This window comes from Coccomyxa subellipsoidea (genome assembly GCF_000258705.1).
Source record: "Coccomyxa subellipsoidea C-169, whole genome shotgun sequence".
Lineage (NCBI taxonomy): Eukaryota > Viridiplantae > Chlorophyta > Trebouxiophyceae > Coccomyxaceae > Coccomyxa > Coccomyxa subellipsoidea.
This window is the reverse complement of record NW_005178032.1, coordinates 1893376-1905899: the sequence shown is the minus strand read 5'-3', so window position 1 is coordinate 1905899 and position 12524 is coordinate 1893376. Positions and strand designations below refer to the sequence as shown.

At 49.6% G+C, this 12524-nt stretch overlaps 3 protein-coding genes across 3 annotated transcripts; 1 reads left to right on the top strand and 2 right to left on the bottom strand.

Moving 5' to 3' along the window:
* Window positions 1-4172: 4172 nt before the first annotated feature.
* On the top strand, window positions 4173-5144 carry COCSUDRAFT_56520 (hypothetical protein; the record flags this gene model as incomplete). Its single annotated transcript, XM_005646576.1, has 3 exons — window positions 4173-4203; window positions 4366-4434; window positions 5032-5144. 3 exons carry the CDS (start codon window positions 4173-4175, stop codon window positions 5142-5144), a joined length of 213 nt encoding a protein of 70 aa, XP_005646633.1.
* Window positions 5145-6076: 932 nt separating this feature from the next.
* On the bottom strand, window positions 6077-8988 carry COCSUDRAFT_16877 (peptidase S10, serine carboxypeptidase; the record flags this gene model as incomplete). The annotated part of the gene is made up of 9 exons (XM_005646575.1): window positions 6077-6211; window positions 6309-6436; window positions 6731-6806; window positions 6974-7055; window positions 7305-7575; window positions 7823-7970; window positions 8150-8277; window positions 8392-8602; window positions 8764-8988. The coding sequence occupies 9 exons, from the start codon at window positions 8986-8988 to the stop codon at window positions 6077-6079; spliced, it is 1404 nt and encodes a 467-aa protein (XP_005646632.1).
* A 998-nt stretch (window positions 8989-9986) lies between these two features.
* On the bottom strand, window positions 9987-11182 carry COCSUDRAFT_16982 (hypothetical protein; the record flags this gene model as incomplete). Its single annotated transcript, XM_005646574.1, has 5 exons — window positions 9987-10103; window positions 10314-10512; window positions 10632-10679; window positions 10788-10840; window positions 11030-11182. The coding sequence occupies 5 exons, from the start codon at window positions 11180-11182 to the stop codon at window positions 9987-9989; spliced, it is 570 nt and encodes a 189-aa protein (XP_005646631.1).
* Window positions 11183-12524: the final 1342 nt, after the last annotated feature.

The following is a 12524-nucleotide window of genomic DNA, read 5'->3' as shown; positions in this document are numbered from 1 at the left end:
CCTAAACCCTAAACCCTAAACCCTAAACCCTAAACCCTAAACCCTAAACCCTAAACCCTAAACCCTAAACCCTAAACCCTAAACCCTAAACCCTAAACCCTAAACCCTAAACCCTAAACCCTAAACCCTAAACCCTAAACCCTAAACCCTAAACCCTAAACCTAAACCCTAAACCCTAAACCCTAAACCCTGAACCCTAAACCCTAAACCCTAAACCCTAGACCCTAAACCCTAAGCCCTAAACCCTGAACCCTGAACCCTGAACCCTGAACCCTAAACCCTAAACCCTAAACCCGGAACCCGGAACCCTGAACCCTAGACCCTACACCCTAAACCCTAAACCCTACACCCTAAACCCTAATTTTGAGAAGTGGTTACAATGGCTGTACCTCATGGATTTCATCCATCCTTGCAACAATGCAAAGTTTGAGAGTAGATGACAACGATGGTGTATAGCAGTGCATGCAGGTCGAGAAAGGCATCATGCAGACACCTCACAAAACAGGCCCAATCTGCAGCCATGCACGGGTGTGCAAGCATAACTTTGAGAAGTGGTTGCAATGGCTGTACCTCATGGATTTCATCCATCCTTGGGGCTATGGAAAGCTTGACAGTAGATGAAAACGATGGTGCATAGCAGTGCATGCAGGTCGAGAAAGGCATCATGCAGACACCTCACAAAACAGGCCCAATCTGCAGCCATGCACGGGTGTGCAAGCAGAACTTTGAGATGTGGTTACAATGGCTGTACCTCATGGATTTCATCCATCCTTGGGGCTATGGAAAGCTTGAGAGTAGATGAAAACGATGGTGTATAGCAGTGCATGCAGGTCGAGAAAGGCATCATGCAGACACCTCACAAAACAGGCCCAATCTGCAGCCACATTGCATCATGCCATGGCGTTCAGGGATTTGACCATTGGCAATTACAGAGGTTGGACCTTAATTGTTTCTTCTCATCCTCGGGGGAACAGGCATACGAAGATGCGTGACAGCATCTGTATGTTCATACAAATATTTTCACCATGCCATAGCCTTTTGCCATGCCATAGGGCCCCCTTTTGAGGAGCTAGAGACTTTGAAAGGCTCCCAGGGTCTTTATGGATTTCTTAAAAGGTGTGTCACCTTCAAATTGGCATTGCAACTTTTTCTGGGACATGCATCATGTGAAAGCTCTATATGAGTGGGTCCCATTGGAGGCCTTTGCACTATATCATAGGCCCCCCTTTGGAGGAGCTATGGGCTCCACAAGACTAGAAGGGAAATGATCACTTTTTTCAAGGTGTGATAGCTCCAAAACGGCATTGCAACTTTTGGTGAGACATGCATCAAATGAAAGCCCTATATGTATATGTCCCATTGCAAGTCTTTCCACTATGCCATAGGCCCCCCTGTTGAGGAGCTAGAGCCTCTAGAAGGCTGCCAGGGTCTTTATGGATTTCTTAAAAGGTGTGCTACCTCCAAAATGGCATTGCAACTTTTTCTGGGACATGCATCATGTGAAAGCTCTATATGAGTGGGTCCCATTGGAGGCCTTTGCCCTATGTCATAGGCCCCCCTTTGGAGGAGCTAGGGGCTCCACAAGACTAGAAGGGAAATGATCACTTTTTTCAAGGTGTGATAGCTCCAAAACGGCATTGCAACTTTTGGTGAGACATGCATCAAATGAAAGCCCTATATGTTTATGTCCCATTGCAAGTCTTTTCACTATGCCATAGGCCCCCCTTTTGAGGAGCTAGAGCCTCTAGAAGGCTGCCAGGGTCTTTATGGATTTCTTAAAAGGTGTGCTACCTCCAAAATGGCATTGCAACTTTTTCTGGGACATGCATCATGTGAAAGCTGTATATGAGTGGGTCCCATTGGAGGCCTTTGCCCTATGTCATAGGCCCCCCTTTGGAGGAGCTAGGGGCTCCACAAGACTAGAAGGGAAATGATCACTTTTTTCAAGGTGTGATAGCTCCAAAACGGCATTGCAACTTTTGGTGAGACATGCATCAAATGAAAGCCCTATATGTTTATGTCCCATTGCAAGTCTTTTCACTATGCCATAGGCCCCCCTTTTGAGGAGCTAGAGCCTCTAGAAGGCTGCCAGGGTCTTTATGGATTTCTTAAAAGGTGTGCTACCTCCAAAATGGCATTGCAACTTTTTCTGGGACATGCATCATGTGAAAGCTCTATATGAGTGGGTCCCATTGGAGGCCTTTGCACTATATCATAGGCCCCCCTTTGGAGGAGCTAGGGGCTCCACAAGACTAGAAGGGAAATGATCCCTTTTTTCAAGGTGTGATAGCTCCAAAACGGCATTGCAACTTTTGGTGAGACATGCATCAAATGAAAGCCCTATATGTTTATGTCCCATTGCAAGTCTTTTCACTATGCCATAGGCCCCCCTTTTGAGGAGCTAGAGCCTCTAGAAGGCTGCCAGGGTCTTTATGGATTTCTTAAAAGGTGTGCTACCTCCAAAATGGCATTGCAACTTTTTCTGGGACATGCATCATGTGAAAGCTCTATATGAGTGGGTCCCATTGGAGGCCTTTGCACTATATCATAGGCCCCCCTTTGGAGGAGCTATGGGCTCCACAAGACTAGAAGGGAAATGATCACTTTTTTCAAGGTGTGATAGCTCCAAAACGGCATTGCAACTTTTGGTGAGACATGCATCAAATGAAAGCCCTATATGTATATGTCCCATTGCAAGTCTTTCCACTATGCCATAGGCCCCCCTTTTGAGGAGCTAGAGCCAACCCTATGCAAACCCTAGCCTGAAACCATGTTTGAGGCCTTATAGAGAGCCAAGGAGGTCGAATTTTCAAATTATGACTTTGTAGGCGTGATCAGCACATCGAAATTGCCCAAGATCGCCCTTAAAACGGGGGTCCATTTTTGGACACCCCAACCCCAAAACACTAGGTGTAAACCCTACAACCCAAACCTGTTCAGTACTTGGGCAGATCCTCAATAGCAGCTATTGGACTGCATGGGTCCTTGAATAGCCGCTATTATAGCCCCCTTCAGTACCTAGGCAGATCACCAATAGCAGCTATTGGACTGCACGGGTGCTTGAATAGCCGCTACCAACAAACCTCTTTAGCACTTAGCCAAATTCACATGCCTCTGCAGGAGCCCCAATAGCAGCTATTTGGCTGCATGCATGCTTGAATAGCCGCTATTGGAGGATTCGTGGCAGGGAATAGCAGTTATTTGAGGATTGGTGGCGGAGGATAGCTGCTATTTGACCTCTGCCCGTCATGGGATGCCCATCATGGTTCATCGACCATCATGCTACCATCATGCCTAGCCATGCTTCTATGGGTTGTGGGCCTTCCAAGGTTCAAGGCCCCACCTCACCCTATAGTGTTGGTCACACATGGAGGCTTTGAGCCTTGATAGCACTCAGACAAAGCCCTTCTTGCTCCACAATGGCCTTTGAAGACTAGCTAAACCTTACACTCCTAAAAAATATATATATATATATATATATATATATAAACCCTAAACCGAACTTCCGTGAGCTCACGGGGCAAGGCATGAGCTCATTAGTAATGCGTGAGCTCACTTGTAAGCTGAACTTAGGGGGTGAGCTCACCCCCACGTGATGTGAACTCATGTGAGCTCACGGGGCAAGGCGTGAGCTCATGGGGCCACAAACTAGTGCATGGCTATGACCTACTTAGGAAGTCTTGGGAAGTGCCCAGGAATCCATTGTGAAGTTCCTAGTTTCCATAGTGTGGAAGCCTTCAAAGATCTAGATATTCACATCCGACGGGGATACGGCCGCTGGCGTGGCAAAGCCACGCTGGCGGCCATGTGTGTGCCTTTGTCACTGGTTGTGGACGTGTTGCGGAAAAGCAGGTCTTTAGGTCAAAAGTCTGAAATGGCCAAATGCTGCGTGTATGACGCTCTGTGCAAAAACGCGGATTTTTTGGGAAGCAGTCAGGGTGTTGATTACGTCCGGTGTGACCACTGCACACGCAGTGGTCTTGCGGATAGGGGTTTTGACTTCACAGCCGTGAGCCCCAAGAATGAGCGCGGAGGACAATTCATTCAGTCACTTGAGTCCCAAAGAAAGAAAGGACATCGCGACAGCTCTGATGGACATGCAACCGGAACTGCAGGCAGCATTATTGCCCCATCTCATACATGCATCCGGGGTGAATGCGGCACCCCCCACGATGACGCCTCAAGCCCCGCAGCAAGCGCCCCGTGTGACGAGGTCCACAACGTGCCAAAGAGTGCCGCAAGATGGTGCAAATTCCGGCCTCAACTGTGTGTTATTTGGCACTTGACAAGTTTGACCTAGTTGGGGATGTTGAGGATGTCAACTGTTTTTCTTGAAGCACGCTTGTTCGTTTCGCCGTCTTGCAGGCGCAGAGTCTCCCAGCGCCAGGCAACCCAGCGCGGCGCCCGGGGGAGAGCCCGCAGCACCGCCGCTCCGTATGTTTTGGGGCCAGCGGATGTTATTGCGCATTCCCAAATTTTCCCTTTTGCATGCACAAGTTCGCCCCGGCATGACCAGTTCTGACCCCAATTTGCCTCTTCTTCATATATACAGCCAAGGAGAAGGGGATATACAGCCAAGGAGAAGGGGAAGGCGATCGCTTCCTGAGGTGGTAGCACCCAACGCTCCACCGGAGCTAGGGCATGACTCTTATGGGGTCATAGGGTATAGCCTCACAATTAAATGCTCGAGCATGGGCGTGCCTCGCCGTTGGCTGCACAAACTGCGGAATTGGATGGAAAAGCACTGTGTGCGTGGGGCGTTTAGCTTTGAGGTCGGTTCTAGAGCTTCCCATTCGAATTCCCGCTACCAAGCCATTTTTGTGTGCCGCGCACCGCAACGCAAGCCGGGGCTTCATAGAATTAGGGATAGTATTAGGACGCATTGCCGCATTGAGACCAGCCACCGGGCCTCTTTGCTCCTTAAAGAGTATGGGGAGAACCAAGGCTTCTCCGAGATGATTGAGTATGTGATGAAGGACAAGGGGCAACCTCACTTTGAGGAGCTCCTCGAGGTACGTTGTAATGTGTCAGATGAGGAGGTGGCGGCTGGTGTGGAGGCGTATGGGCTGGTTAGGAACATGTATGCGGATGGGAAGAAGGAGATCACCAAGGCAGGCCTCATCAAGGTTCTGTACAGCTTCTAGAAAGCTCAGTTATTCCCTTGCCGTCACAGCTCGGGAACGACGTCGTCCATGTTTTGCGTTTGATGTTCTGTTTGGGGGAGTGGATGCCTTCTCCCATGTGGATTATCACAGGGCAGGGCTCGGGTTTGGACATCCAGAAAGCGGAGAAATTGTGGGAGATGGCCACGATGGCCGATTGCTCAAGCATCACTTTTGAGCGAGTGCAAGACGTGTTTTTTTGGCACGCCCGGGCGCCCTATGCGCATGCAGCCGGAACGACAGTATTTCTTTGGAGGAGGCGCGCAAAATTGCCAGGCAATTGCGTGACCAAGTGCTTATGCAAGATGACAATGAGCAGCCGCGATGCTGTCGGTGCTAGGAGAGCTCGGGAGGCGCGACGTAGGGATTTGAAGGCCGGCAGTGACCATCTAGAGCATGGCAGTGAAGGCGGGGCTCCTCCTAGGCGTCAATACCAACGTGGGGAGTGCCCGGTTAACACCCACCGCACTGCTTAGCCTGTGCCTGCACTTGTTTTTGGTGAGCAGCAACACGATATATAGGGATGAGTGGGAAGCTCACGGCGGGCTTATTGCAAGCACGTCTGGGGGAGTGCGCAATCCACCCCCGCCTCTTCCCCCGATGGAGGATTCTGACTGAACATGTGGATAGTGAACTCGTTTTAACATGAGTTATTGCCTTTCTTCTATTCTGTGTCCGTTCCTATTATGCGGTGGGGTTGCCTTGTTTTTGGGTGTGCATACAACCGCTGTTATGTGTGTGCTGCACTGTTCAGCTCAGTGTGTACCGTAGGGAACTTCTGATCATTTCGACCAGCCCATCCAGTTGCCCATCATGTAAACATTCCCACGTAGGCAATCGGCCCTGTCGATATTGTCATTGGCAAAGATTGCAAGTGTATTTGTGTGCATATCACAACATTACTCTCTTTAAAATCACAATTTCTTGTTGTACAAAAATCTCTTGAAGATTGCAAGGGACTCAAGCGGCTTCATTTCGGGAGTGAAATGTCCTGCGCCGAGAATGGTTGCATACGTAAGCCCCTCGTACTCCACAACGTATCCCGCCACCTGCGAAAGAACAGTTTTCCTCATACATGTGATATAGCGAATAACTTGAGTAAGGAGTACCTCGCATTTTTAAAAGTGCATGTCACATCAGGCACACCTGCGTGTTTTCATGCCATGGCCTCCATTTGTCCAGAACAGGCAATCCGAATCCCCTTGTCCACGTCTCAGCTCCAGTGTGCGGCACGCACATGTCATGATCGCCATTATAGATGAGCACCCGCATGCCTGCACACTCAAACCTGATGTTCAATAAATCTGATTATGTTGCTGCAGACATGTGTAAATTTTATCAAAAGGTTGATCACACTGATCCAGTAGACTAACGCAACAAGTCTAGATGTTACATTATACTTCCTGTGCATGAAGACGTGCTGCATGTGGGCCCCTGGACGTTGCATTTGCACTCTTCTATAAAAAAGGACGATTAATGGAGGTATTCATCCACGGCTTCAGATAATAAAAGCATGGCCGGGCAAACCACGGCAACAGAAACAATCGCACATGGATGGCAAGCCTCACCTTGCTTCAAGAGCTGGCGGTGGGTGGGAATCATCGATCCCAGATCGTGAGTGTAGGAAATTCTGCTGGTGCACTCCTTCGCAGCAACCCATGGTGCATCTTTATCATTTCTTGCTTCAGCGGTTGGGTACACAAACTAATGCCACTTGTAAGAACTGTAAACTGCTGTGAAGATACAGAATATCTGAGCACACGTGTTGCTTGGTGCAGACACTCAAGGCGGGCTGATGTGAGAAAGTACACCTGAAAAGGCCCAGTGGTGTCCACTGGAGCAGCATGCAGCGCCTTGCGCACTGCCTCGTCATCCAGCCACACACTCAGCTCCCTGCCAAAACGCACACCACAAATTGCTCCTTTGCCAAACTTGGAGTAGCAAGTCATGCCCACATAGCAAAGCTCCCCCAGCCGAGCATGTATCAGCTAAGATCAGACAAGCCGCACATGCCTGAGCATGGCGGCTCAGCCACTTACTCATGTGGAAACCGTTGATGGGTCTTTCATAAGCCAAGCACCGCTTTTGCTGAAGTGACAATATTAATCAGAAGCATAGTGGCGTGATGTAAGGAACGCTGACCTGTGGTCGAGGCAGGGTGGGTGCTCTCCCAGCTGCCGCCCCAGCAGATGCGCCCAATTAGGCACCAGCGCCCCTTCCAGCACCACACCCCCCAGTGGCCACATCATGCCTCCCCCTTTGATGCCAGCTGCTGCGGCTCTGCGCAGCGCCTGCACATGCTGCTGTCCATTGCCAGGCTGAGCGCCATTGTAGCAGGGCTCCAGGATGTCGTACAGGTTCAGATGGCCAACATCGGTGTTGAGCTCGTCTAAGAGGTCCGCGCACTTGGTGCCTCCAAGCAAGTTTCAAAGTAAACATATGTTTTCTGAATTCAAGATTAAGAGCACACAGATGGTCAGATTCGCACAGGTGGTTGCACTTGGCATGACGTTTCTCACTCTTGGGTCATTTTCAAGATAAAATGGCCTCTCTTCATTCTCCTGATTTCTTTCTGGCATTCACTATTTGGTATTCTCTGGGCACTCACGGCAAAGACAGCGTCAGTCATTGACTACACCCTCTGCAGAGGTGTCACGCACCAGGCTGGGCATCCCAGTAGCTCCCATTGCACTGCGCAACAAGTGCAGAGTGCAGCTCTGTAGATATGAGCGACTTGAAGTGGGCAAAGCTCACGAGAGCATTCCCATCGGTCTCTGGGTCAGTCACTCCGTTGCCAATAAGATAACCCTGCACATGTACAAGCACGTCAACAAGAGTAAAGCAGGCAGTCTATTGATATGTGCACGTTCCATTGTATGAAGTAAAAGGACAAAGGAACGCAAAGAAAGACATGTATTGAAACACTTTTTGAAAATCCATTTTCAATTTGATGCGGCACATATATTGAACCCAGAAATTGCAGCCACATGCAATATGGGCATGCAGTACGTCTGATGACTTGCCTGCAGATCAATCTTGGGGTGCTGGCCATTGGCATTGCCCTCCAGCACCTCCTTGACAAGTGTTGGTACATACACCCCTGCATAGCTCTCGCCTGCACATGGGAGTGACAAGGCGATTGGTAAGCCTGCCAAAAGAGTCAATCAAAATTGGGAGCTTAGCAATGGGAGCAGCTGTCCTTTTTGGAGTCAGCCATGCAAAGCTGCACCTGATATGTAGAAAGGCAGCTTGGCAAACTCGTCAAATTCCTGGAAGAAACTCCGCAGGAAGATGTTCGAGTCGTGCGCCGTGTGGGTGTCATTTGTGGTGTAGTCCTCTGGAGTGGCTGAATAGCTCAGCCCGACCCCGGCTGGTGAGTCCAGATACAGCATGTTGGCAACCTGGCTCCATGCGCCCACATTTCTGGTAATACTAAGGCCCTCTGGCAAAACACATAAAGCTCTGTGATCTACAGCGTGAATGCTCTGCACACAATGCAGGTTCACTAGAAGCAGACATGTTGGAGGGGTTGGAGAACCAAGGCCTCACAGCATTGACAATAGCAGAGGGCAAGCAGGGGCAACTGTGACTCACTGGATACATTGGAGGCATTGTTGAGCTTGAAGCGCAAAGGGCCATGCTCGAAGAGGAACCCATCAAAGGAGGAGCAGCCAGGGCCACCATTTAGCCACAGCACCACAGGGTCGTAGGCTGGGTCCCTCTCGCTGGTCACAAAGTAGAAGAAGAGCTTTCTGCCTCTCTGGTGGTCCACAGTAATGTAGCCTGCATGGACGGAGTGATCATTTTCATGCAATACTGCAGACATCAGCTGGGAGGTTGGACAGAAGCACTTGCCACAGCTGCTGCCAATAGTGGTTCATTAAAGATAAGTACTGGACCTTCACATTACAATTATGCAAAATCTCTATGTTTCAATAACAATCGCACAGTAGGACAGCTTTGAGCTGGAAGTGGGCCTGCCTGAAAAGTGGCGTGATGGAAGAGGCCCCTTGTATCCTGGGAGCTGTGATATCTCATACTTATTGGTCGAGTGGGACCTAGGAGTACGCAGAACTTCAGAATCGATTTTGTTCCGATCGATTGCCCCTTCAGTTGCTGCAAGAGTCGCAAGGATCAAGAAAACGATATTCATGATCTACACAGAGCTATGCTCCAGTGGACTGCAGTATCACGTTCGTACTCCCGATAAATATTATTTTATCAAGTAATATACATTGACATACAGTGGTTATGCCATTCGACACTTTCAATTGTGCCATGGGCATCGACTATGTTCAGGTCGGCTTGCTGTGCTTACTACTTTGTTGGCATCTAGGACCAACTAAAGCACAACCAGTATTGGAGAGTATTTCACGCCCCACTTTTCTGAATTCATCCCGATGTGAGATGCTGTGGAGCAGCTTCCAATGGGAGAGAAGCTGCCACTTTGATTTCACTCGCCCTGAGTGCTTGTTCCCCGTCAAAAAATTTACCATCAACATTCATAGCCAACCTCCAATGTCAGCACATGAAATGGTTCTCAATATGATGCCAACACCTTGGCACTCATCCCATCCTTGGCAACCTGCGGCCGCCCAAAATCGTCCTGCATAGAGAGAAACAAGAGCTTGATCATATGTGTGCGCACTGGATAGACGCATCATTCCCAAACCACAAGGAAACTTTTCAACAAATAGCACAATAGGTTTACATTACTTGCAGTGTGACATCTTCAGGGCCCTATCATCATGGCTTGTGCTTGTATCAGGGTTTGCTCCCTTCACAAAAATTCTGGTCATCTATGCAATCTTCACGGTATTCGCATCAGTAGCACTGCTTTGCGCTTACCTGGCGAGACACAGAGTAGCAGAGGTGGGTAGCGTGCAGCCAGGCATGCATCTCAGCCAAGCTCTTAAAGCCAGCTGTGTCCCGCTCCCATGTCTGCATGCACCAAGGACACAAGGAAGCGTCAGTATTCTACTACAACTGTAGTTCAATGACATTGAGCAGAGAAACACACAGCCATGCATGGCCCAAGCTTGCTCCTGAAACCAGAGGGGTAATCCCCTAGACAATGTGACTGCGGTACGTCACAGCAGAATAATTCTTGCAGGAGTCGTTTTTCCCCTGGAAGGTCTGACAGGTCAGAACCTCCAAGCTCTGAGCTTCTCGCTGCCGCCGTGCGGCCAAGACGTCGTCAGGGAACGCCCCATCGTCATGCACAGCATGGTAATTTAGCTGGAAGTGGGAGCAGTCCCCACAAAGGGACCCCCCTGCCAGCGCAAAACAGCGCTCAAAGATCGCGCGGCTGCGGGGCATGTGAAATGCGCTCGTCACTATCGAGCACCGCCTGCACATCCCAGCATGGTCTTGGATTGATCGGGCATTTTCAATATTTCGGAGCAGAAGAAGCAGACAATAAATGCAGGAAGCAGCCACAGTAGGCATGCAGTGAGCAAGAAGATGTACCTCCAGCCAGCCGGGATGGCATGGATTGTGAGTGCAAAGAATCCGTTCCTGCAGCAAAGGAAGACGATTTAGCATTGTAGCCACCATGAAGAGAGTGATATTGAGATCTAGAGCAAGCTGTCCACCTTAAGTTATGTAGTTGGTAAGCACACGCACCCAACTGTGTCGTATGATGACACCTCATTGAGTATGCTTGCCGCAGACACTCCCTGACTCAACACACATCAAGCACAGATCATATCTTGATGGACAGACATCATATTAAAATCAAATGATAGGGAAAGTCAGTGTCAACGGATATTCTGTACAAACTTGTGGGTCCATTTATGAATATAGGCACGCCAACAGAGCTTCAACCCACAGCTTCACCATGGCAGTAGTGCTGGGCGTGACCCCACCTTTGCTCTCAGGTAATTGGCACATGAAGTTGACTCATGAATTACGTGGCCAGAGGGCCCAATAATAGCAGGCTTATGAGGAGTCCCCCCGCCCAGGCACAGCAGTGGGCAGTGTGCACCTGCATAACGGTCATGACAAATAATCAAGCGCATCCCTTCATGTAAAAGGCTGCAGAACGGGCGCAAGATAAAGTACCAGAGGACAGTAGCAAAAGAGGCCATGCCCATGAACAATCAGCATTTCTAAGACAAAGCGAGAAAGCAAATCGCCTTGCTGGCGCTGAATGTCAGCTCCCGCATCCAATCGCCGGGTGACCCATTCTGGCAGGCCACCATCTGGCGTGAGGCCACCTGCATGCCACATTTGTCTATTCTGCCTGATGCCTTTCCAGAAATATGCTCATGCACATTCCAAAGAGACCGCCCAGTCAACATTGGGCATCCCAAGGTGCCCGTCTGGTGGAAACACATGCCACATATGCCAGCAGGCTTTACAAGGTTCTCCTGTTGGCTGTGTGTCTGCATGTCAAAGTCAAGAAGAATAGCTGCACCTGCAAGGACGATCACAGCATCATAATCCGTGCGTACAGGAGAGCTGTCCGCGTCCAGCCAGGAGCCATTGCCTGCGCCATCCTGCTTGCTGACACAGGTGTGGAACCTCTGCCGCTGTAGACGCCTCTGCTGCGGTTGCAGGGTGCCCAGATGGAACTGAGCCAAGCTTTTCCGGGCATACAGAGCCTGCCACAAGAAATAGCAGAGCTAAGGGCCTAAATTTCTGCATCAAGAGGCTTGCAAGGAGCATTCTATATATCCAAGATGTGCTGAGACAGTCGAGATCGCCAATCCTTGGTCTGGATCTCTTACCTTTGATATAGTTCGAGCCACAGGGATCATGATATCCAGTGAAGCAATCGCTATGCTTCAATGCTTCCCAAGGCTGGGGAGTTGCTTGGGTACAGGGCTGTCAATGAGCTGGCTGGGGAATCGAGAGCCCACTTGCCGCACCGCGCGGCTGCCTTATTGGACTGATATGCTTTTCAATATTACCCTTCAAACATCATCATTCACTGCTTGCACATACTGCTAAACTGTTGCAATCACGGTGAGGATGTACAGTCCCATAGGCCAGCTGAGGAGCGTGATCTCCTTATGTCGTGATGTGTGCTGCCATAAATCTCTGTACAGCAATTAGTGACAAGTACAGCAATTAGTGACACGATCATTGGTGCCATTCTGTATTTTTGATACATTTTAAGTTCTAAATGTTGCACAAAAAACCGGCACGCCGCTTTAGAAGGCACCCTTCCTTTGCCATGCAACATGCATGTTGTTGTTGGCATTGTGCAGACAATGTAATTGCAGCACGACTCTGCAACGTCCTGTCGTGTGTAATCTATGAAATTCATCCCATCTGCAATGGGCCAGTCTCGCTAGGCCAACGGTCACGATCTGGCATGTGCTCTTGGACATCGGGTTGCAACCTCGGGTGATGGTT